At 45.1% G+C, this 26733-nt stretch overlaps 1 protein-coding gene across 1 annotated transcript in view; it reads right to left on the reverse strand.

The window, feature by feature from the left end:
- CD2H10orf143 (chromosome D2 C10orf143 homolog) overlaps positions 1-24552 on the reverse strand; it is a 45985-nt gene extending 21433 nt beyond the window's left edge. Inside the window, exon 1 of the mRNA XM_045439267.1 lies at positions 24143-24552. Coding sequence (XP_045295223.1) covers positions 24143-24244 — 102 coding nt within the window. The 5' untranslated portion in view covers positions 24245-24552. The remainder of the gene's footprint in view (positions 1-24142) is intronic.
- Between the last annotated feature and the right edge of the window lie 2181 nt (positions 24553-26733).

Below are 26733 nucleotides of genomic sequence, written 5' to 3' on the forward strand. Positions count from 1 at the left end.
TTAAAAAAAATTACAAATCCATCCACCCATCCATCCATACACACATACAGAAGCAATCTACCCTTCATGTAAGAAAGAAGGGGTATAAGAAAACACACCTGTCTGCTCGTCCGTACAAAAGAAATACAGGGAGGCTGTACCAGAAACTAAGGAGACTGGATGCCCACAAGGAGTGGATGGGAAAAGGTAAAAAGGAGAGATGGCAGGTGTAAGTGGGAGCAGACACTTCTCCATGCATGTTCTCGGAATCTAGTCTTAGAACCACAGGGACATTTCACGTACCCCAAAATACCAAATTTAAAACAACTAGGGGGGCGCCTGGGTGGCTCAGTCAGTTAAGCGTCTGACTTAGGCTCAGGTCATGATCTCGCGGTTTGTGAGTTCGAGCCCCGCGTTGGGCTCTGTGCTGACAGCTCGGAGACTGTAGCCTGCTTCGAATTCTGTGTCTCCCTCTCTCTCTGTCCTTCCCCTGCTCATACTCTCTCTCTGTCTCTCAAAATAAATAAATGTTAAAAAAAAAATTAAAAAAAAATCAACCAGGACGTCAGAGAGAGAAGACCCAAATGAAACACAAATAATAACAAATGAAACTATTTTACAAACAAATAACGTAGCCACTACAGAACTATCCTCAGTAACTCTGGCAGATACTATTTAGGCTAGAAACTCTTAAGTCTAAGGGAAAAAAAAAAAAAAACTGTAAGGAAACCATCAGCAAAACTAAAAGGCAACTGACAGATGGAAGAAGATATTTGCAAACGACATATCAGATATAGGGTTAGTATACAAAATCTAGAAAGAACTTATGAAACTCAACACCCAAAAAATAAATAATCCAGTAAAGAAATGGGCAAAAGACATGAATAGACACTTCCCCAAGGAAGACAGCCAGATGGCCAACCGACACATGAAAACATGCTCAACATCACTCATCATCAGGGAAACACAAATCAAAACCACAGTGAGATACCACCTCACACCTGTCAGAATGGCTAAGGTTAACAACTCAGGCAACAACAGATGTTGGCGAGGATGCGGAGAAAGAGGACCTCTTTTGCATTGTTGGTGGCAATGCAAGCTGGTGCAGCCACTCTGGAAAACAGTATGGAGGTTTCTCAAAAAACTAAAAATAGAACTACCCTACGACCCAGCAACTGCACTACTAGGTATTTATCCAAGGGATACAGGTGTGCTGTTTCGAAGGGACACGTGCACCCCAATGTTTATAGCAGCACCATCCACAATAGCCAAAGTATGGAAAGAGCCCAGATGTCCATCGATGGATGAATGGATAAAGAAGACGTGGCATATATATACAGCAGAGTATTACTCGGCAATCAAAAGGAATGAAATCTTGCCATTTGCAACTATGTGGATGGAACTAGATACTATGCTAAGCAAAGAGAAAAACAAATATATGACTTCACTCATATGAGGGCTTTAAGATAAAAAACAGGTGAACATAAGGGAAGGGAAGCAAAAATAATATAAAAACAGGGAGGGGGACAAAGCATAAGAGACTTATAAATATGGAGAACAAACAGAGGGTTACTGGAGGGAGTGTGGGAGGGGGAATGGGCTAAATGGGTAAGGGGCACTAAGGAATCTACTCCTGAAATCATTGTGCTATATGCGAACTAATTTGGATGTAAATTTAAAAAAATAAAATTAAGTATTATGTTGAAAAAAAAAAACCCGTATGCAAATACTGACTGCAGTTAGCAAATCTGTTTCTCACAGGGTTAGCAATTTTGAAACTATTTTATTGGCATCCTAGGATTGAATAAATAAGTAAACATATTGTAAATAATGAGAGCAAGGTTTCTCTGTTGCAGAAATAAGTTACATTTAAAGAAAGGGAAGGGCTCCTGGGTGGCTCAGTTGGTTGAGCATCTGACTCCTGGTTTTGGCTCAGGTCATGATCTCACGGCCTGTGAGATCGAGCCCCGTGTAAGGCTCTGTGCTGGTGGTGCAGAGCCTGCTTGGGATTCCCTCTCTCTCTCCCTTCACTACAGGTTCTCGTTCTCAAAATAATAAATAGACATTAAAAAAACAAAAACAAATAAAGAAAGGGAGAGGCTATGAAAGAACCTGGTGGTGCTGGATTAGACCCGGATGTGCTGTTTTCACATCCAGACAGAGACACAGAAGCACATACAGATGTGTGAATGCACATACTACGAAGTGTAAACGATACAAATACCTACACACTAGTGCATGCACACGCGCACACACACACACACACACACACACACACACACACACACAGACACCAATGCCTACATGTTCTAGCTGTGTCTGCTGATGACGGTGGCATCCTAGGAGCGGCAAGACTGCACCGAACAGGTGGGTGCTGCTTTCTAACTACCATTCTCCAGGAATGGTAGGAATTATTAAAGGAATCGAGACTCCAATGGAGAGGGACTGGGTCAGGCATACAACAGGGAAAGCATACAAAGAGCCTGAGACATTCTGTGCCCCCCAAAATAAGGAAGTTTTTAAAAAAGGATGATGGGGCGCCTGGGTGGCACAGTCGGTTAAGCGTCCGACTTCAGCCAGGTCACGATCTCGCGGTCCGTGAGTTTGAGCCCCGCGTCGGGCTCTGGGCTGATGGCTCAGAGCCTGGAGCCTGTTTCCGATTCTGTGTCTCCCTCTCTCTCTGCCCCTCCCCCGTTCATGCTCTGTCTCTCTCTGTCCCCCCCCAAAAAAATTAAAAAATAAAAAAGGATGAGGACACATCAAAAAGACAAAAACACGCCATCTTGAAGGAGTTCCCAATGGCCACAGTTGGAACAACTGGATTGAAATCCAGAGAAAAAAGTAAATTCCTGTGAGTCTGACTGCGACATAAACAACCGAACAAACAACTCGGGGAGAAGAGATAGTGTTCCCCTTTCCAGATGACTTCTACTTAACTATGTAAAAGGAACAAGGAAAACACAAAGTCACCACGAAGTAAACGCCACAGTGAAAGTTACTTCCAACGAGACTGACCAATAGATGCTAAAATCTATGGGTAGAAGTTTAAGGAGAACCAGGATACTGGCACCGTCTCCAGGCCCCTCCTCCGAGGATCTTATGAATCACAACACAAAGAGAAAGATAGTGGCTTTACAGTAGTGGATGAAATCACCTTCACCGAGTGACAAGATCAACATCAGCAGTAATGACTGACATCGTGAAGCCCTGACACGACGCACTGGGGTGTGATGTCACCTCTGCGGTCTTTGTGCCAAAAGTGCATGGCCTTCATCTACTCATAGAAGCCATGGGACAACCCAAACTGAGTGATAGTCTCCAAAATAACTGACCCCTCCTCATTAAAAGTGTCAAGGTCATGAGCGACTGAGGAAGTGCCACAGGCTGGAAGAGACCACAGAAGCACAACAACTCGGTGCAGTGTGGACACTGGATTCAATCAGGGTCAGAGAAGCCTGTCAGTGTGAGAACTGGGGAGGCGGGAGTAAGGTCTAGTCTAGTTAACACGCTGAACCGATGCTGACTTCACGCTAGGCTCACAGTACTATGATCACATAAGCTGTTTAGCCGAAGGCTATACCTGAATTCTCTATACGATGTTTTTTGCAACCTTTCTGTAAATCTGTAACTATTTCGAAGGTTTTAAAAATGAAAAAAAACCCAACCATCTCTTATACCCCTGCTGGTATGTGCACCACACTTCTGGAAACACTGAGTTAAGCCAAACTGCTTTCCCATAATCTCAACCCACTGATTCTAATTTTTCCCTCTTGAGCAACATAAAACAAATATTCCCTCATGCAGGAGATGCACATCCTTCCAGATGCTTGCAAATCCTGCTCAGGTACTTTTGAGGCTTCCTCTCTCCCGCCCACTATTCCTGCTGCCTTTCACTAGCCCACACCTGAGATGTTTTCCGGCCTTTTCCTATCCCAGACACCTTGCTCCACAGTTTCTAAACCATCAGCACCCCTCTTAAACCATAACGAACACTTGCAAAGCCAAGTGGCCCCCACGGTGGATAGCAGAACGGCCACCTTCTAGGACTCGGCCAGTGTGTCTGATGTCTAGCTGAACGGCAGCGGCCACATGGCGTGGCAGGTCCAAGGGAGGCGGGCATCCTCCACTGTCCCTGAGTCTTCTCCACATGAAACAGCCCGATGCTGAGTGTTCCCCTTCGCGGCGAAGGGCTCCCCTCGGCGCCTTCGTTAAGTTTAATTTGACATCCGTGTTGCTTCCTAGTCTAGCAGAGGACACCCAATCCTCCTCCCGAAGGATCCTGCAGTAATCCTACTTATTATCTTCATAACGTTTGCAAAAACGGGGCCTTCTGTGCCTCCGTCCAAGTCAGACGAAAGTACCGCAAAAGACAGGATCGAGGACTAGATCTCTGGTTATTCAGGACACGCTCGATCTTTGCACCATAAAAAGAAGTATGATGGGTAAAACTGGTTTACTGCCAACTTCCCACAATCTGGGTTAAAGGGAAAAAGTGGAAAGGGTAAATGCGCCCCATGTCACTTTGTATACAGGCTTCAACTCGCCCCCATCGGTAACAATATCATTTCCCTGCTCCTTTCTGAGTAACATCACACTTGCCAAAGGGGAAAGCCAAGGGGCACGGATAGGGGACTACGAGTCAGAACCCACACTTTCTGGATGAAATCTAAAACACCGGGGAAGCACATTCGAAACCATTTCTGTGTGGGGTCAAATAACATTTGGCACATTAAGGTCAGTAGACTTGTGATCATGCGTGGTGACAAGCTGACATTCTTTAAGTGGCTCAGATGGTTGGGGAATTGGGCCCCCACACCCGGCGGCAGGCAAAAGGGGGACTCATGCTGGTACCTAGGTGGTCGGTAAGAGCTGGGCTCCCCTCGGGGACGTGCAGGTTACCTGCTTGGGAGCCCCGGGCCAGCTGAGTGGATTAAATTATTCATGTGTTCTGCTATTTACTGTGGATTATTGAGAGCTGACTGCATATGCTATTGACCTGTATACTTGGCAAATTGTCCAGTTATTATGGATGGGCCTGGACCAAAGGAAAATGAAGGCTGCAGAGGCATTTAACTCCGGGATGCTTGTGCTACACGGCTCCCTTTTACTCCCTCGTAGAGAGGATATGTCAGCCTTCATAAAGGCAGATGAAGATTTACCACCCAGCTAAGACGCTTGCGCTGTATAAACGAAATTAAAATCTCGAGTGTGCACAAAGACCCCGTTACTAAACAGTAACTGAGTATCAGTCGAACGGCAGCCTCACCAGAGAAGAGCTCACACAGGAACACGGCTGGCTAAGAGGAGACACTTAGGAGACGCAGGAATTAAAATACAAAACGCGTCTCGGGTTACCCACTGATGGAACAAAGAAACCTGGCCGGTCTGGCAAAGACAAGCTGCGGTCCGCCGACTGCATGATCCCACCTGTGCTGTCACCGACCTGTCCCTTTATTGGGAGTGGTGGCGCCCAGCCTGCCGAGGGGGGAGCAGGGCAGGGATGCCGTTCCAGGCTCTGCGGAAGCCGGGCTGGGGACGTTCCCACGACGCCCCCGCGGACACGCTGGTGAGCCGGTGAACAGGGAATCCCGGCACACGGGGCACGGCCACCCGCCGAACCCGGACACGCGGCCAGCGCTGGACCCCGGCTCCTCCGCTCCGCATGCCACAGGGATGCAGAGAAGCAAAAAGATGCCGACTTCCTGGGCCGTCTGAACAGAAACACACCGTGTCTTCTCCTCAATCGGCACAGCAAGAAAACGGCACAGTCTTCAAACGCTAAACACCATGAATTGAGCATAGTTCACAAATACACCAATATACGAATCGAGCACATATGCTGTAAAGTGGACCACCAGTGCAGATCGTTACAACTCAGGATGCGATTGATGGTTAAGTCTCTACACACACGCCCACACCCCTCATCTTTCATTCGGAAGGTACTGTGGGGCCTCTTAGTGACGAACGGCCTTCTTCCTGAAGATTGTTTGTATTTGAAAAGTGTCACGCCAGCTGACGGAGGCCTAGTTGCCAGAAGCAGTCTGCTGAGCGAGGCTGTTCAGCTCAGTAAAGAAAGTTGACTCCTGCTGGAGGAGCGGACGTGGATGGCCACCAGCCCCAAATACGGGACCGTGGGTGCTGGCAAGCGAGATCCACAAGGCCCCGCAGACCGTCATTTAGAAAGAAAACACCGCTTCCGTCACACGCAGATCCTGCTTCCGTGACACCGCCACTTGGAAAATGACCCTGCCGCCTCGGGAGGTTTGCTTTCTACGGGACGGTGCCACGTGACACAGAGTCAACCATGGACACCAGAAGCCAGGATTCCTGCTCTCCACCCCGTGCCGCCAGGACATGCTGAAACTTTAACCACAGGGACCTCACATGCTGGTGCTGTGCCCTCCTCGGCTGTGACCGCTGTCTGGACGACCCCTCGGCTTACCACGCGTGGGCTTCCCGGGCTGCACGCCCGACCAGGTCCGGAGAAAGAGGGAGGCCGAGGGGACACGCGGCCCGAGGCAGCAGAGGCAGGACTGACAACTTCTAGGAGAGGAAGACGACAGAGCAAGAAAAAAACCACACGTCCGCTTCCGGTTAGAGGAAAAACCACGGATGGGCACCCTGGACTCACTAAGGACCCCCTGCAGGTGTGCAAGATTACGAAGCCCACCACAGACCCAGGTTACACCCCGGGTGACCATTAGGGACCTCGAGGAAAGCAGGCACACAGACTGAGCTACCCCGGCCGGGCCTGATAAACGTCGCTTGCAACGATCACAAGTACAGTTCGGGGGTGTTTCCACATTTGTCACTTCACAACAGGATCGTTCGACCCTCACGACAGCCGTATGACAGGAGGAATGTTTTTTCTACTTTGCAGATGAGAAACATGAAGCCCCAAACCCTCAACCAACTTGTCTGAGGTCTGGGGATCTGCAATGATACAGCTGGGCCTTCAGGGAGTTTTCAGTCTAACTAGTCAGACAAGACTGAAAAATACAGCCAAAGATGCACTAAAAACCAAACAGTGTGTGAAAAAGATTTCAAAACTTAACATAACTGTCATAAAAACATACAATTATCAGGCCTCCTGGGTGGCTCAGTCGGTTGAGCGTCCGACTTCGGCTCAGGTCCTGATCTCATAGTTTGTGGGATCAAGTCCCCGCACTGGGCTCTGTGCTGACAGTGTGGGAGCCTGCTTGGGATTCTCTCCCTCTCTCTTCCCCTCCACCGCTCACTCTCACTCTCTCTCTCTCTCTCTCAAAATAAATAAACTTTAAAAAAACTTTTAAAAAAGCTACAATAATCAAGACGGTGTGGTACTGGCATAGGGATAAACATCTAGAACAGAACCGAGAATCCAGAAACAGACCCTGACATTTAGGGTGCCAAGACAATTCAGTAGGGAAAGCACGGTCTTCATAACAAATGGTGCTGGCATGACTCCACGTCCACATGCGAAAGGAGGAACTTTGGGCCCTGTCTATACACCATACACAAACATTAACGTAACATGGGTCAGAGATCTAAATGTAAGAGCTGAAAGCGTAATATGTGTGGAGGGGAACACAGGACAAGATCTCTAGATATGACACCAAATGCATGATCCATAAAGAAACAAATTGATACACTGGACTTCTTCGATATCCAAAACCTTGGGGCTTTAAGACGCACCATCAAAAAAATAAAAAGACAAGCCACATTCTTAGAGAAAACGTTTATACATCACGTATATGTTAAAAGATATGTGTCCAAATGATATAAAGAAGTCTTTCAATGGAACAGGGCAAATAACATAATTTTTTAAGTGGGCAAAGAATCTGAATAGTGATTTCTCCAACAAAGATACACAAAAGGCCAATAAACACATGAAAAAATATTTAACGTCACTTGTCATTATTTTTTTTAATCTTTATTTTATTTTTGACAGACAGAGAGAGAGAGAGCACGAGCAGGGGAGGCGCAGAGAGAGAGAGGGAGACACAGAATCCAAAGCAGGCTCCAGGCTCTGGGCTGCAAAAGCACAGAGCCCGACGCGGGGCTCGAACCCACAAACCACAAGATCCTGACCTAAGCTGAAACCCGAAGGAGGCCAAGGCTGAACGCTTAACCGACCAAGCCACCCAGGTGCCCCAACATCATGTGTCATTAAAAAATGCCAATCAGAACCACAATGGGATGCCAGTTCCCACCCACTAGGATGGCTGTAATCACAGAGAGACAGTAACAGGTGTCGGGAGCGTGTGGCGACACTGGAACCCTCACTCGCTGTTGGTGGCAACGTGGGGGCAGCTGCTCTGGAAAAGAGTTTGGCAATTCCTCAAAATGTGAAGCGTCGTCAGGTTACCGTATGACCTAGCAATTCCACAATTAAGTATCCACCCAAGAGACATGAAACCATTACGTCCATGCAAACACTTGTACGTGAACGTTCATAGCAGCATTACTTGCAGAATCCCAGGAGTACAAACCCAAATGCCATCAGCTGAGTAACAGATAAACAAAACATGGTGTGTCCACACAATGTAGTACTTACCAACAGAAAGGCATTAGATACTGGTATCTGCTTCAACAGGGCTGAACCTCAAAAACATTATCAGGCCAAGCGAAAGAAGCTAGTCACAAAAGACCAAATATTGTGATTCCGTTTGTAAGAAATGTCCAGAAGAGATAAACTGATGGAGACAGACAGTCAATCAGCAGTTGCTAAGGGCTAGGGGAGGGTGATAGTGAGTGACTGCCTACAGGAACCAGCTTTCTTTTAGGGGTCATGAAAATGCTCTTTATGTAGATTATGGAGACATTTACACAGCTCTGTAAATATATTAAAACTACCGCCCTGTGTACTTCAAAAGAGTGAACTTTATGGTATGTAAATTACAAACAAGGCCATTTTTAAATATGAGCAAAAGATTTGAATAATTCACCAAAAAAGATACGAGTGATAAATAAGGACATGAAAAGATGTTCAACAGCAAGTCACTAGGGAAATGCAGATTAATACCACAGCGAGATGGCCAACTTCAGACCTACCAGGAGGACTCTAACCAGGAGCGTGGACAAACTGGAACCCTCTGTAGGTTGCCAGTGGGGGTGCAAACCGTGCCACTTCTTTGGACGACAGCCTGGCAGTTTCTCGGGAAGGCAAACACACACTTGCCGTACGAACTAGCAGTTCCAGTCCTAGGTGTCTAAGAGAAATGTAAACGTGTGTACATACGACGATCTGCATGTGAGTTTCCCAAATTTCCAGCAGTATTTGTGATTGCCAAAAAGGAAAAACAACACAACGTCCACCAACAGGCGACTGGATAAACAAAGTGTGGTATATTCATACAATGGAGTATTATTTAGCAATTAAAAGAGCAAGCTACAGATACCTGCTTCATCATGGATGAGCCTGGAAAACATCACACTAAGTAAAAGAAGCCAGCTGCACACACACACAAAACAACAACAACAACAACAAAAACATATGATTCTGGTTATACAAAAATTCCAGAAAAGGTAAATCTGGAAAAACAAAAAGTAGATTAGCAATTGCCTGGAGCTGGGAGGGACGGACTTACCGCAAAATGGGGACACACGAGGTACCAGAAGCGACCCTACACTGGGGTGACGGCTGCACAATTGATTAGCCAAAAAAATCGCTTCATTGTGCACTTGAAAAAACACCTAAAGAACACTGTTCTGCTCATAAATGCAAGAAAGAAATTGAAAAGACAGGAACCGCAGTCACGACCTTGAGGGTGATGATGGAGCACACCGTTAGGGCTTTACCAGCCGAATTAAAATTTTCCCTAAATTGGGGCGCCTGGGTGGCGCAGTCGGTTAAGCGTCCGACTTCAGCCAGGTCACGATCTCGCGGTCCGTGAGTTCGAGCCCCCCATCAGGCTCTGGGCTGATGGCTCAGAGCCTGGAGCCTGTTTCCGATTCTGTGTCTCCCTCTCTCTCTGCCCCTCCCCCGTTCATGCTCTGTCTCTCTCTGTCCCAAAAATAAATAAACGTTGAAAAAAAAAAAAAAATTAAAAAAAAAAAATTTTCCCTAAATAAATACTCTGAAAGCACCAAGGATTTTATGCATTAGTGTAATCCTCCCTCCGTTCCTTTGCACGCACAACCCTCAACACGCCGATCAGCCGGAAAGTATTTGCTGAACGCCTACGATACGCCTCGCTCGGCTCCGGGCATCTGACACTTGAAGATGCTGAAGCCACGTCACGGTCCCCCAGCGTGGCCGCTGAGCCCAACAGACCCCTGAGAGGGCCCCAGCCACGACTGACCGTTACCCCATTTTGACCTTGCTGTGTCATCTATCAGGAAATGTGCAAACAACTAGACGTGCCGGGCTCCGTGCAGGTGGCAGAGTCAAGGTGGCACCAGAGTTATAACCAAAGAGAACTGTTACTGGCAAACTCCTCCTCCCCAGGATGGGAACGTGGCAGAATACGTTTAAACTGAGTAGAACAGACAGTGAAAGCAGCTCAACAGATTAGCTCAACCTTGAAATAAAAAATGACCGAGAGAATGGAATAACCTGTTTCTTGAGGCACAGGCTGCAATCATTTTGATGGAAAGGGTGAGCACAGAAAGTCAGAGTGAAGGGTTTGGTCTGGGGTCGGCCCCGCCGCTGGTGCTCACCACGTTCTCACAGTTGGGATCTCGCTCAGAAGACGAGCTACAAAATCCACACCCTTCTGGGTGAAACACGCAAATTTAACTCTGATTTTTCTCTTTAGAAGGCAGACCCCCCGTAGGGTTACTCAACTGGAGTTAAAGCCATAACCGTGTTTAAGTGGTTCTGCCGACAAAGACACCCAGCTTTACTGGATCATCTTTCAAGTGTTAGCAAAGGTAGGTCTAAAGTTCTCCACAGCGCAGAGTGGACAGAAAACATCCTCAGCCCTTGATTTTAGAGGCAGCTCTTCATAATACCAAGAACTGGTGAAAACGGTAGACTGGAACTCTGTAATTTACTTTCATCTAAATTTCCACAGCCGCATCAAAAACATTCCAGGTTAAAACTCCAAATGACCGCCTGTTTTGAAAAGTTCAAGCTTGCTCATCTGTGGACTGAAGGCAAGACCCGTGTGCAAGAATAAAGGGAAAACCACGTCTGCCAATGTAACGCGCACAGCCCGCTGTCCAACCTGCAGGAACAGCACAGCTCAACAAAGTCACACGCTGGGCTGGCAAACTAAATTCCGTGCAGAAAACATTCGCGTTGTTACCGGTTTTGGTTCGCCGTGGCATTCCTGCTGCCGTGTACAACCCACACACGCTTAACACAGTTGAAATCAAATAGGACAGAAAGCATTTATAATTACAACCTTAAACTTCATGAGGAGTCCCTCAAACTTAACCACATTGGGTTAAGTTTCAGCCTTTTTAAAAATTTTAAATCAATAATCCAACGAGCTCTTCAGATGAAGACGGGGCAACGGGGCCTGGACTCACCCTCCTGCATGAAACATCCAAAAAGGGACAAAATAAATGAAACAACAGATTTCTAGACACTGACCAACGAGTTAAAAAGAAGAGAGACCCCCAAGATACAGAACACAAATGGGCTGGGCCCTACCTCTGCCCTACCTCACTGCCTGGAGGGTTCCCAGGCTACGGCACAGGGAGGGAAACCTGAGGCAGAGCCTGGGGGCCTCCCTGAGTTGAGAACACAATGCTGTGAGAGGTTCACGGGATAGAGCATTCTTGAGAGAAGACAGCAACACAGAGAGAAATATGAAGATCTGCATGTACTCAGTAGAGTACTGGTCAGCATACAAATGTCAGGAAATTATCCAAGAGCAGGGAAAAAACCATCTGAAAGAATAACAGTGCTTGGTGCTCAGACAGAGCTGGGAATATGGCCTGACCCTACCATACCAAAGCAAATCGTGACACTGACAAAGAGAAAATTAAAAGTAGCCAGAGACCAAAGATACATTACATACTGAGGAACAAAGTCAGCGTGATGGCAGATTTCTTACTGGAAACAATCCAAGCAAGAAGACAGCACAGCAACATCTTTAATAACTGAGGGAAAAAACAGTCAACAGAATTCCATAAGCAGTAGAAATATTTTTTAAAAATAAGGGTGAAATAAAGACTTTCTCAGACACACAAAAGTTCAAAACACATACCACCAATCGGCCTTTCCTAAAGAAATGTTAAAGGAATTCCTTCAGGCAGAAAAGAAAGGATACCGAATGGAAATATGCATCTACACAAAAGAATGAATTGCACTGGGAAATGGTTAACTGTGGGCAGATATATGTTTTTTGTTCTTGTTACTGAACCCTCTTTAAAAAATGATTGATTGTTTACAGATATAGTAATAATACAGTACCAGATTTACAACACGTGTCAAAGTAAAATGTAGGACAATGAAAGCACAAAAGTTGAGAGGAACAATGAAATCATACTATTGTACATTTCTTATATATAAAGTGGCATAATATCACTTGAAGATAGACTATATTTTAAAGATGTACATTCTAAATCATAAAGCAAATAACAAAATACAGCGAATGAGCCAACAAAAGAAATAACATGAAATCATAAAAGTATGCCACTAAACTAGAAAAGGAAAAACAGCATAGCAAAGAGGACAAATAGAAAACAAAAATCAAGAAGCTAGGTTTTAATCTAACTATACCAACAATTACATTAAATGTAAACAGACCAAATATTCCAATGAAAAGGCAGAGACTGAATTAAAGAGAAAAAATACTCACTTATAGGCTGCATACAAGAAACTCCCTTTATTTTTAAGTTTATTTATTTATTTTGGGAGAGCACGTGCATGAGTGTGCAAGCTGGGGAGGAACAAAGAGAGAGGAAGAGAGAGAATCCCAAGCAGGCTCCATGCTGTCAGTGCACAGCCTGACATAAGGTTGGAACTCATGGACCGTGAGATCTTAACCTGAGCCAAAATCAAGAGCCAGACTCTCAACCAAGTGAGCCACCCAGGAGCCCCAAGAAACTCACTTTAAATGTAAAGATACAGATATAGAGGAGAATATTACAAGGGATACAAGAGGTAATTTGCTAATGTTAAAGGAGTTAATTCATCAAAAAGATATACAATTCATAAATGCATTTGCACCTAATAAGAGAACTTCCAAATACATGAAAGAAAACTAGAAGAAATGCAAGGAAAAAGACAAACATACAATTATATTCACAGGTTTCAATACTTTTTCACAAAAACAGATAGAACATGAAGAAAATCATTAAGAAAATAGAAGATTTAAACCAAACTAACAACCAACATGACTTATTAGACACTTGTAGAACACTCAACAACTGCACAGTATACTTTTTCCAAGATGGACCATATCTTGAATCAAAAAAAATTGTTTCACATGGAAAACAGTATGAAGGCTCCTAAAAACAATTAAAAATAGAGCTACCAAAAAAATTGCAATCAGGCTCTCAAAGAGATATCAACACTTGCATGTTCACTGCAGCACATATTCACAGTAGCAAAGATGTAGAAACAACCTAAATGTCCACTGACAGGTGAACAAAGAAAATATGGTATGTACATGCAATGGAACTCTGTTCAACCTTAAAGAGAGGAAGGAATGTTATATGACAACATAAATGGACATTAAGGATCTTGGGCCAAATGCAGTAAGCCAGACACAGAAGGACACATAATGCATGATTCCACTTACATGAGGTATCTAGAAGAGTCAAATTCATAAAATTAAGGGGTGGGGTGGGGGGGGGGAGATGCTAGTTACCAAGCGTAGTGGGAAAGGGAAAATGGAGAATTATTCATCAATAGGTATCAAGTTTTGGTTAAGCAAAACGAATAAATTCTAGAGATCTGATGTATAACACTGTACCTACAGCCAATACTGATGTATTGTACACTTAAGACTTGTTAAGAGGCTAAACCTCATATTAAGTGTTCTTATCATGCCAAAATTTAACAATTAAATTTTAGGAAAAGGAAAATAAATAAGTCTAAGTAAACTAAAAGGATTCTAGTCACGCACAGTATGTTCCCTGAGCACAGTGAAATTAAATTAGAAATTCTTTGAAAAATTCTTAAATTAGAATTCGTTAAGAATAGAAGACACAAGTGAGATCTTACCACAGATTAAAAAAAAAGAGTTAAAAAAAGAATCAGAGATGAAGAATGCCATAAACGAGATTGGAAACAGGCTTGATGCAACGAACAGCAGCCTGGAAGAAGCAGAGGAACAAATTAATGACCTAGATGACAAAATAATAGTAAGTAATGAATCTGAACAAAAGAGAGAAAGTAGAATTATGCAACAAAAGAATAGACTTAGGGACCTCAGCGACTCCATTAAACATAATAGCATTTGTATCATAGAAGTCCCAGAAGAAGAGACAGAAAAGAGGTAGAAAATTTATTTGAGAAAATAATAGCTGGAAACTTCCCTAATCTGGGGAAGGAAACAGGTATTCACATCCAGGAAGCACAGAGAACTCCTGTCAAAATCAACAAAAGGAGGCAACACCAAGACACATTGTAAGTAAATTTGCAAAATACAGTGATAAAAATTTTTTAAAGCAGCAAGACAAATAAGTCCTTAACTTACAAAGGAAAACCCATACGGCCAGCTAGAGATTTCTCAACAGAAACCTAAAAAGCCAGAAGGGAGTGACATGAGATATTCAAAGTGCTCAATGGGAAACATATGCAGCCATGAATACTCTATCCCGCAAGGCTTATCATTCAGAATATTGAGAGAGATAAAGAGTTTTCCAGACAAAAACTAAAGAAGTTCACGATCACCAAACCAGCCCTGCAAGAAATATTAAAGGGGACTCTGAGTGCAAAGGAGAGACCAAAAGTGACAAAGAGAAGAAAGGATCAGACAAATCTCCAGATAACAATGACAAAATAAGCAATAAGATATCTATCGATAACTACTTTGAATGTAAATGGACTAAATGCTCCAATCAAAAGACATCAGGTATCAGAATGGATGATAAGTTAAAAAAAAAGACCCACCTACATGATGCCTACAAGAGACTCATTTTAGACCTAAAGACACCTGCAATTTGAAAGTGAGGGGGGTGGAGAACCATTTATCATGTTAATGGACATCAAAAGAAAGCCAGAGTAGCAACACTCATAGCAGACAAACTAGACTTTAAAACAAAGACTGTAACAAGAGACAGAGCAGGGCACTGTATCATAATAAAGGGGATAATCCAACATGAAGATATAACAATTGTAAATATTTTTGCACCCAAACATGAAAGCACCCAAATATATAAAACAATTAATAACAAACATAAAGGAACAGATAATAATATAATAATAGTAGGGGACTTCAACACCCCACGGACATCAAAGGACAGATCATTGAAACAAAAACATCAAGGAAACAATGGCTAGACCAGATGGACTTAACAGATACATTCAGAACATTCCATCCTAAAACAGCAGAATACACATGGGACATTCTTCAGAACAGATCACATATTAGGTCACAAATCAGGCCTCAACAAATATAAAAAGACTGAAATTATACCATGTACCTTCTCTGACCACAATGCTGTGAACTAGAAGTCAACCACAAGAAAAAATCTGGAAAGACCACAAATACATGGAGGTTAAACAACATACTACCAAACAATGAGTGGGTCAACCAGGAAATCAAAGAAGAAATTTTAAAAATACATGGAAACAAATGAAAGTGAAAACACAAAGGTCTAAAAGCTTTGGGATGCAGCAAAAGCCGTCCTAAGGGGAAGTATAGAGCAATACAGGCCTACCTCAAGAAACAAGAAAAATCTGGGGTGCCTGGGTGGCTCAGTCAGTTGAATGTCTGACTTTGGCTCAGGTCACGATCTCATAGTTCGTGAATTCAATCCCCACTTCGGGTTCTCTGCTGTCAGCGTGGAGCCTGCTTGGGATTCTCGGTCTCCCTCTCTCTCTGCCCTATCCCCCGTTCACTCTCTCTCAAAAATAAACATTAAAAAAGAAAAGGGGGGGCGCCTGGGTGGCTCAGTCGGTTAAGCGTCCGACTTCAGCTCAGGTCATGATCTCACAGTCCGTGAACTCAAGCCCCACGTCGGGCTCTGTGCTGACAGCTCGGAGCCTGGAGCCTGCTTCCGATTCTGTGTCTCCCTCTCTCTCTGCCCCTCCCCTGCTCATGCTCTGTCTCTCTCTGTCTCAAAAATAAATAAAAACAGTAAAAAAAAAAAAAAAGAAAGAAAAGAGGGAAGCAAGAAAAATCTCAAATAAACAACCGAACCTTAGAAAAGAGCTAGGAAAAGAACAAAAGAGGCCTAAAGCCAGCAGAAGGAAGGAAATAATAAAGATTAGGAAAAAAACATTAGAAAGCAATAGCAAAGATCTCTAGAAAACTCCAAATATTGGGAAACTAACACATTTCTACGTAACAAATGCATCAAAGAAGAAATCAAACTGAAAATTATAAAGTACATTGAACTAAAAAAAATGAAAACAAAACGTATCAAAATTTGCACTGAAGAAGTACTTGGGGGAAATGTTTAACATTAAATGCCTATGCAAGAAAAAATAAAAGGTCTCCACTCTATGACCTCAGCATCCACCTTAAATAACTAGAAACAAAAGAACAATTGAACCCAATGTAAAAAGAGGAAAGGAAATAATAAAGATCTCAGTGAAAAGTAATGCCACAGTAAATAGAAACAATAGAGAAAAACCAATGAAACTTAGATATCCCATGTTCATACATCAGACACTATGCATGGTGCAGTCAAGATGGCAACATTCCTCAAATTAATCCACAGATTCAATACAATCCCCATCAAAATTCCAGCCGGCTGCTTTGTAGGAATTGACAAGCTGATCCTAAAATTCACATGGACCTTCCAGGGACCCAAAATTGCTGAGACAGCGTTGAAAACGAAGGTTGAAGGACCCACACTTGCAGGTTTCAATAGTTACTATAAACTACAGTCATCAAGACAGTGTGGTACCAACCTAGGATAGACAAACAGATCAAAGGAACCAAGTTGAGAATCTAGGGAAAAACCCTCACATTTACAGTGAACTGATTTTCAACAAAGGTGCCATGGTAATTAAATGGAGAGAAAGAATAGTCTTTTCAACAAAAGGTGACTGGATACGTTAATACCCACATGCAAAAGAATGAGGTTAGAACCTTACCACACCCTATAAGCAAAAATTAACGCAAAATGGAACATAGATCTAAATGTAAGAGCTAAAATTATGAGAGAGGTGGGTGGGGAGCGGGGGGAATTCTGCTCTGCAAATCACATTTCTGGTAAGGGACTCATACTTGGAATATATAAAAACTATTACAACTCACCAAGCAAAAGACAACCTAATTTTAAAAATGGGCAAAGGACCTCATCAACACCCTTCCAAAGAAAATATACAAATGGGCGAGAAGTACATAAAGATGCCCAACACTATTAGATATCAGGACAATGCAAGTCAAAACCAGAGATGGCACTTCCCATCCACTTAGGATGGCTACAGTTAAAAAGACAAATAGCAAGTGTTGGAAAGATGTGGAGAAACCAGAACTCTCGAACAATGCTGCTGGGAATGTAAAATAGCATAGCTACTTTGGAAAACAATCTAGCAGTTCCTCCAATGGTTAAAGATGGTTACCACAGGGGCGCCTGGGTGGCTCAGTCAGTTACGCGTCCGACTTCAGCTCAGGTCACGATCTCACAGTTCACGGGTTCGAGCCCCACGTTGTGCTCTGTGTTGACAGCTCGGAGCCTGGAGCCTGCTTCGTATTCTGTGTCTCCCTCTCGCTTCAGATTCTGTGTCTCCTTCTCTCTCTGCCCCTCCCCCGTTTTCCCTCTCTTTCTCTGTCTCTCTCTCTCAAGAATGAATACACATTAAAAACATTTTTAATTAAAAAAAAAAGTTACCACATGACCCAGAAATCCCACAACTAGGTTTATGCCCAAGAGAAAGGAAAATATATGTCCTTACAAAAACTTGTACTTGGATGCTCATAAAAACATTAATTACAAAAGCCAAAAAGTCAAACTGTACACTTAAATATGTGCCATTGTTATAGTCCAATAATAGTATTTAAACCAAATCTAACAGTACATTTAAAAAAATCATTCAGGGGCGCCTGGGTGGCTCAGTCGGTTAAGCGTCCGACTTCGGCTCAGGTCATGATCTCGTGGTCCGTGGGTTCGAGCCCCGCATCGGGCTCTGTGCTGACAGCCCAGAGCCTGGAGCCTGTTTCAGATTCTGTGTCTCCCTCTTTCTCTGACCCTCCCCTGTTCATGCTCTCTCTCTGTCTCAAAAATAAATAAATGTTAAAAAAAATTAAAAAAAAAAATCATTCATCTCAATCAAGTGAGATTTACTCTGGGGATCTAGGGTGGTTCAATATTCATAAATCAATCAATATGATTTATCACATTAACAAGAGAATGGATAAAAACCATATGATCATCTCAACAGACGCAGAAAAAGCACTTGACAAAGTACAACATCCATTCATGACAAAACTCTCAACAAAGTAGGTTTAAAGGGAACATACCTCAACATAATAAAGGCCACAAATGAAAAGCCCACAGCTAACATCATCCTCAGTGGTGAAAAACTAAGTTTTTCCTCTGAGATCAGGAATAAGACAGGGATGTCCGCTCTTGCCAATTTTACTCAACAGTGTATTGGAAGTCCTAGCCACAGCAATCAGACAACAAAAAGAAATAAAAGGCATCCAAACTGTTAAGGAAGAAGTAAAATTTCAACAATTTTCAGGTGACATGACACTATATATAGAAAACCCTAAAGACTCCACCAAAAAACTACTAGAACTGACAAACGAATTCAGAAAAGTCTCAGGATACAAAACTAATAAAATCTGCGGCACTTCTACACTAACAATGAAGTAGCAGAGAGAGAAATTATGAAAACAATCCAATGTGTTTTTTTAATGTTTATTTTTGAGAGAGAGAACAAGCCCAAGTGGGGGAGGGGCCAAGAGAGAGAGGGACAGAGCACCCGAAGCAGGCTCTGTGCGGCCAGCAGCAAGCTGGATGTGGGGCTCCAACTCACCAACCGTGAGATTATACCTGAGCTGAAGTTGGACGCTCGACCAACTGAGCAATCCAGGCGCCCCAGAAAACAATCCCATTTATAATTGGACCAAAAATAACAAAATATCTAGGGATAAATTTAAGCAAAGAGGTGAAAGACCCGTACTCTGAAAACCATGAAACATTGATGAAAGAAATTAAAGAGGACACAAATAAATGTAAAGATATTCCAAGCTCATGGGCCAGAAGAACCAGTATCATTAAAACGTCTGTACTACCCAGAGCAATCTACAAATTTAATGCAATCCTGGCCAAAATGCCAACAACACTTTCACGGAACTAGAAACAAATAATATTAAAATTTGGATGGAACCACAAAAGACCCCAATGAGCCAAAACAATCTTGAGAAAGAACAAAGCTGGAGGTATCACAATCCCTGACTTCAAGATATTCTACAAAGCTGTAGTAATCAAAACAGCATGGTACTGGCACCAAAACAGACACATGGGTCAATGGAACAGAATAAAGAGCCCAGAAACAAAACCAGTTATATGGTCAATCAATCTATGAGCAAGGAGGCAAGAATATGCAATGGGAAAAGAGAGCCTCTTCCACAAAAGGTTGGGAAAACCAGTAGCTACATGCAGAACAATGAAACCAGACCCCTTACTTACAACATACACAAAAATAAACTCAAAATGGATTAGAGACCTAAATGTGAGACCTGAAGCCATAAAAGTCCTAGAAGAAAATACCGGCAGTAATTTCTTCTGACATCGGCCATAGCAACATTTTTCTCGATAGGTCTCAAAAACAAAAATAACCTATTGGGACTGCATCAAAAGTAAAAGCTTTACATAGCAAACTACCAATAAAAACAAAAAGGCAACCTATTGAATGGAATGGGAGAAGATATTGGCAAATGATACATTAGGGGTTAATATCATGGGTGAAGGGATGGGCTAAATAGGTAAGGGGGATTCGGGAGGACACTTGTTGGGATGAGCACTGAGTGTTATACGTAGGGGATGAATCATTGGAAATCTACTTCTGAAGTCATTATAGCACTATATGCTAACTAACTTGGATGTAAATGAATAAATAAGTAAAAAGAGAAAAGGGATTAATATCCAAAATACATAAAGAACTCATACAACTCAACACCAAAACACCCAAATAATCCGATGAAAATGGGAAGGACATGAATAGACATTTTTCCCAAAGAGGACATTCAGATGGCCAACAGACACATGAAAAGATGCTTAATATCATTAATCACCAGAATGGTGAAACTAAAAAACACAAGAAATAACAGGCGATGGTGAGGATGTGGAGAAAAAGAAACTCATGCACTGTTAGTGGGAATGCAAACTGGTGCAGCCACTGTGAAAAACAGTATAGAGGTTACTCAAAAAAATTAATATAGAATTAGTATACGATCCAGTAATTCCACAACTGGCTATTTACCCCAAGAAAAACACTAATTCAAAAAGATATTTGCACCCTGTGTTTACTGCAGCATTATCTACAATAGCCAAACTATGGAAACAGCCCAAGTGTCCATCAACAGATGAATGGATAAAGATGTGGTATATACATACAGCAGAATATTACTCAGCCATAAAGAAGAATGAGGTCTTGCCATTTGCCACGCAGATGGATTTAGAGGTTATTACACTAAGTGAAACAGGTCAGTCAGAAAAAGACAAATAACATATGCTTTCACGCAGAAGTGGAATTTAAGAAATAGAACAAACAAAAACAAACAAAAAAAAGACTCAAATACAGAGAACACCAGTGATTGCCAAAAGGGAGGTGGGCGGGTGGGGGGATGGGTGAATTCAAGGGGATCAAGAGTACAGTAATCATGACGAGCACGGAGTAATGTATACAATTATTACAGTGCATCCCTGAAACGATCACTGTATGTACAGCATTCTTCAATTTTACTTTTTTAATTTATTTTTTTTAATGTTTATTTTCGAGACAAAGAGTGCGAGTGAGGGAGGGGCAGAGAGAGAGAGAGAGGGGGACACAGAAGCTGAAGCAGGCTCCAGGCTCTGAGCTGTCAGCACACAGCACAGAGCCCGACATGGGGCTCGAACCCACAAACCATGAGATCATGACCTGAGCCGAAATCGGACACTTAACCGACTGAGCCACCCAGGCGCCCCTATACTTCAATTTTTAAAAATACATATCAACAAAGAAATATAAAGGTAAACATTTTTAAAGAAAAAAACTAGTGATAAAAAAACGGTCAATAGCCAATTAATTATTGCATCCTGATACGTTATTTCTACAGGTCACTGATAAAGAACAAAAATACATTAGAGGAAATGGTCACTAATCCCAGGATAAGCTGGAAAATGGGATCCTGGATCAACCGAGAGGAAACTAGAAAAGATACCAATTGGAGGGTGAGCCCAGACACCTCGGGTGTCGCTTCCCTGCAGAATTTTTGCAGAGGTCGTCAGGAAGGAGCACCTTCACGGACAGTAAAGGCTGAGTATGCATGAAGGTGGGCATTCTGGGCACACCCTCTTCTTCCCGAACATGTAGGGTGGTGAGGGTGTGGGGGGTAGGGGGGCTGAAGCAGCCAAGCGCTGGATGCCTCCAAGTCTCAGGGTCAATCTCACCAGGATTTCGCTTCTCTTTCCTTTCTGCAGAGCCCAGAATAGTGCTTGCTGTTCAGCAGGCACTCTAACAGGAATAATGAACCCTACTCATAGTCCATGGCTACACGTGTCACCACACTGGGCAACCTTCCCACAATCAGGACACCCAGGGGGTTACGGGAGGCGCCTGACTGTGGCTCCGCTGGAGAACACTTGTGGAGCTACTACAGAGATGGGTCCTGGCAGCTGCAGGGGTTTCTACAGCTCCACTGGTGGTTACAACGCACAGGGTGTAGACCCACTAGTCTGTGAACAGAGGTAGGACATGAGTTGCTCTTTCCACGTAACCAAACTCTGAGGAGGCCAGGGGGGCGTCTGTGTGAGAGAGAGAGTGAGAGAAAAGAGAATGGAAAACTTGGGACAAGGACTCAATCTGGATTATTGGATCAACGACTGAGGCACAATACAATATGAACAAGAACTTTATCAAATTAAGAGTCCACACACACCATGGCAATAAGACACCCAAGTCACTAATCCTTGGTAACAGGAAGTATTGCAGTCTCCAGCTGGGCACTTAATTTCAGTATCACAATCTGCAAGATCATTCCAAGTTTCTCCTGTAAGCCTTTCTCGTTCTCTCTGATCAATAATGACCTCCAGTGCCTCGTCCCTGACAGCCTGTGGCATCACACCTTTCATCTTTGTATGGCCAATTCAGGGCTTTGTTGCAAGCCACACATGGGAGGCTACAGACGTCTTAGGCTGTGACTAAGACGACAGGCTCTGAAGGCAGGCGGTGGGGTCAAAGACCTACGTCCACCACTAGCTGTGTATCCTCAGACCAGCTGATTAACCTCCCTGTGCCTCTGTTTCTTCATTTGTAATATGGGAATAAAAGCAGGTTGCTGTGAGATTCAGACAACCCACCTGCTAAGCGCTCAATGACTAGCACTACCTGTGACAAACGTGCCCAAAGTGGAAAACGCAGTGACAAAACCAGAGCTGGTGTTCTCCTGCAGCTCCACACCAACCTTCTCCCGTAAGAGCACCATTGCCCAGCCAGGTGCTCAAGTCACAGCCCTGGGAGTCATCCTGGGCTCCTCCTCTCCCGTGACCTCCCACGTCCACTCCATCAGCAAGACTAGTCCGTTCTTCCTCCGATACACAGAGCCCTCTGTCTACATTCACTGTCCAAACCTGTAACCTCTCGTAATTTATACGCCCCTTGCCCCCCTCCTTAGCTCTGATCACCATCCCTTTCATTTTCCCCAGAGTTCCCAGAATAGGCTCTTAAAATGTCAGTATGATCATGTCACTCTACATTTACTTCCCACCATACGCAAGGTGAGCAGTGTAGTGATGACCTGGCGTTGACCTCACGTAAAAGGACACCACCAGGGAATGCAGGAAGCAGGTGATGGGAGGAACCTGGGTCCCTGGGTGTCTTTGATCTGGGTAGCACCAGCCCCACCCTGTATTTAGGGCCCCCCCCCCCCGTCTGCTCACCTCTATACATTATGGACAGCAGGATCAAGCTTCCACCTCGTTGGAACCAATGTGGTTTGAAACCTTCAGTTACAGAAGCTTAATCTGTGCCCTAGTAACACGGTCCCTGGAAGTGGTGTGCTTCTGTGACAGGGTGTTAAGTGACATTGGCTTCGTGGCCAGGCAGTGGTGGGTGAGGAAACACATGCAGGGAAGGAAACTAGGCACTCTTGTTATGCTGTAAAATCATGCGAGAAAACTGTGCCTGCATGAACTTGGGAGACAGATCCCGTGCTTAGTAAGCCTGTGGGTCCAGAAGACACAGAAAACTTCAGGTGCTCGGTATGTTGGCTGCTCGTTGGTGCTCTTAGCAAGGAACCATGAAATAAAGCAGGCGGGGTGAGACCAGCCAGTTCGCAAGCGGAGGTGGAAGTCACCGGGCGCTGCTCAGGGGCTCTGCCTTAACGTTCCAATCCGACGGTACTTGACTTCCAGTTCCCTAAAAGTCTAAGCAATCCCCTGCCTCCTATCCTGTTCCCCTTCCAGTCTCGTGCAGGCCCGATTACCCACCCGCGGATCTTGATCAGGGCTTTTATCACCAGTCACGTCACCTGACCCTGCTCCCTCGGGTCAAAGTGCTCAATCCAGGTGTGTCTGCTCACCTGGCGGCCCCACCACACCCAGCCCAGCGCCTGCACGCGGAGGCCTGACTCAGGAGCAGCAGCGAGCAGACCGCGGGGCGCCACTTGACCCTCACCCCGAGTCCACCGAGTCTGCCAGGCCGTACGGGGAGCCCGCGCTCCCGAGAGGGACCCAGGGTCCGGGGCCCCGCATCTCTGCGCAGGCGCGGCCGCGGGGAGGCGGAGTGCCTGAGTCGCGGCCCCGCCCCCGGCCCGCCCACCCTGGCAGGAGGGCGCCAGCGCTAGTCCGGCTAGATTTCCTCCCGGGCAGGCCCGCGGGGAGACACGAAGCCCAGTGGGCCCGCCCAGGGGCTCCGCCAACCCGTTCCTAACGCCCAGGCCCCGGGGGGGCTCACCGCGTCCCCCGGAACCTGCAGCTCCTCCGGCCGCCGCCGTCGCCACGGGCCCGGCACCATGGTATCCCTGCGGCCCCAAGCCCGAGTCCAAGGGCCTCTCATGACCTACGGACTCTGGCCGCCCGCCCCAGCCACCGTGTCCACGCCTCTTTGCCCCCTCCCCCACGTGCCCCGAGGGCGCCAATGAGAGACGGGGGGCGGGGCGCCGCGAAGACGGCTGGGCCTTGCTTCGCGAGGGCAGCAGACAGGAGTAGCGGAGACCAGAGTCTTCTGGGCAAAAGGGGACTTCCACCCAGGGTTGTCATTTCGCACAGAGGGCCAGCCTGTCACTTCTCCAGTCACTGAATCGACTGTGGGGCTCCGAAGACCTTACTCCTTCAGGGTTCTGTCAGGCTTCGACTGCTGGTGGCGGATCGGCAGGGGGAGCTCCCTCCTCCTCGCTCTTGTGATTGGTCATCGAGCGCCGTCAGCAACCGTCTTCCTGTGGCTGGTCGGTTGATGGATGGCTCAGCGAGCCAATCCGCGTGGGCGAGCTGCCCTGGAGGGTGTGTCTGGGAGCTGTAGTCCTAGGAAGGGGGCCTCACTTCCGGGCGGGCTTGGCTGGGGGCGGTACGGTGATCGCCCGCCCGGGTGTGGCCCTGGGCGGGGAGCTTCTCTGCGGGCTATGCAGAGGAGGAACGGGGGCCTGGCGGGCCGCGCCGGCTGCCCTCTGCGCTCGCACCCTAGGGGAGCTGGCAGCCCCCGTAAAGGCCGAGGCGCCCAGCCCCGTACTCTGATTAAGTAACACGTGTGCGAGCCGGGCCTCTGCCGGGTATCTGCTAGCGGTGGGCAGGGCCGGAGCTCTGCGCAGTGGCAGTAAAGTAGGTCTGCGAGGGCGGGGCTCCGGGACAGAGTTTCCCATCTGTGGTAAACGGATGGATGGGCGGGGGCTGCGTTCTTCCCAGCTATGGTTGCGGTCTTTTCCCGCCGAAGTGTGAGCTTCCCGGAGCCACTGCAACCTTACTGTCACCATGAGGGGCGGCTGGCGGAAAACCTGGTGAAAAGTGCGACAGCACCTATGCCGAAACGCCTTGAGTTCCGCACCAATCCACAACTACATGCCTGCCAGCCTCCAGGCTTTTTGTTGCATTTCAATTATTTGAGGGCCGAGTTTACCATTCTGCTGCAGGTAAAGGCATCTTTTTTGTTGCAAAGCCTGGTTCTTACCCGTTAAGGTGAAATGCGTGACTCCTCCACTCCGTTGGGCGTCTGGCTGCATGATCTTCAGCAAGCTAGGTAGCTAATCTATATCAGTTTTGTTATTTATGAAAGATAATGATGAATCAGGGCATTATGAAGATTAAGTGAGGTGTATACATATAATGTACTTAGAACAACGACTGACACAAACTACTCAATAAATGGTATATTACTATTACTAGTCTTCCTATACTAACACTGCTGCTCCTAGTTGACAATCCTATATCAAAACCCTGGACTTAACAGTTGTGAGCGGAAGTTAACAATACTGTATATTTGAAAATTGTTAAGAGACTCCATGTTGAAAGTTCTCACCATAAAAAAAATAAACTGTGTAAGGTAATAAATGTGCTAACAGATCTTATTATGGTAATCATTTTGCAATGTAAACATGTCAAATCATTCCAGTTGTACGATGTCCTATGCCAGTTATATCTCAATAAAGTTGGGGGTGGGACCTTGAGGCTGGCTGTGTTTTGGAATTCAAAATCTTTAGGATTTTTTTGTTTTTGAAGCGCTATATATATATATATATATATATATATATATATGTATATATATATATATTACATATCTAGTATGGAACGTCTTCAGTAAGGCCTGGGACAACACCCTACGATCAGACACAATATTTATGTGGCAAAATGTGTGAATGTTCAGAAATATTCACCTTAAGTGGGATATATAACTGCTTTAAATAGTCTCATATCCGTTCAAATGTGTTTGCTCGAAACTTAGGAAGAACTGATTTTCAGAACTGTTGCATTTCAGAGTTGAAAATAAGGTGCTATCAAGAACCTCTTGGGGCGCCTGGGTGGCGCAGTCAGTGAAGCGTCCGACTTCAGCCAGGTCACCATCTCGCGGTCCGGGAGTTCGAGCCCCGCGTCAGGCTCTGGGCTGATGGCTCGGAGCCTGGAGCCTGTTTCCGATTCTGTGTCTCCCTCTCTCTCTGCCCCTCCCCCGTTCATGCTCTGTCTCTCTCTGTCCCAAAAATAAATAAACGTTGAAAAAAAAAATTTTTTTTTAAGAACCTGTACTACTACCCCTACTTTAAAAACTTTGTGTTCTTTTGGCCTTGCAGTTTACCTTAAATGACGTGCTGTGTGGTCCAGTGTCAGTATCACTGGCCTTTGGACTTGGGGCTGCTCTTTCAGGCACTTGAACCAACCGTTGAGTAATGGGGGAACGCTTAGCCCACAGGCTGGTGACAGTTCTTCTCCTTGACCAAACTCTACCCAGGCTCCCCTGAACTCTTCTCAACCAGTCCCTGACTCTGGGGTTTCCATGTTAGTCTCTGCATTGTCCAGGTTTAGCGAGAGTCTCCCACCCTTGCTCTCTGATCATCCTCAATG

This window comes from Leopardus geoffroyi, chromosome D2 (genome assembly GCF_018350155.1).
Source record: "Leopardus geoffroyi isolate Oge1 chromosome D2, O.geoffroyi_Oge1_pat1.0, whole genome shotgun sequence".
Taxonomy (NCBI): Eukaryota; Metazoa; Chordata; class Mammalia; order Carnivora; family Felidae; genus Leopardus; species Leopardus geoffroyi.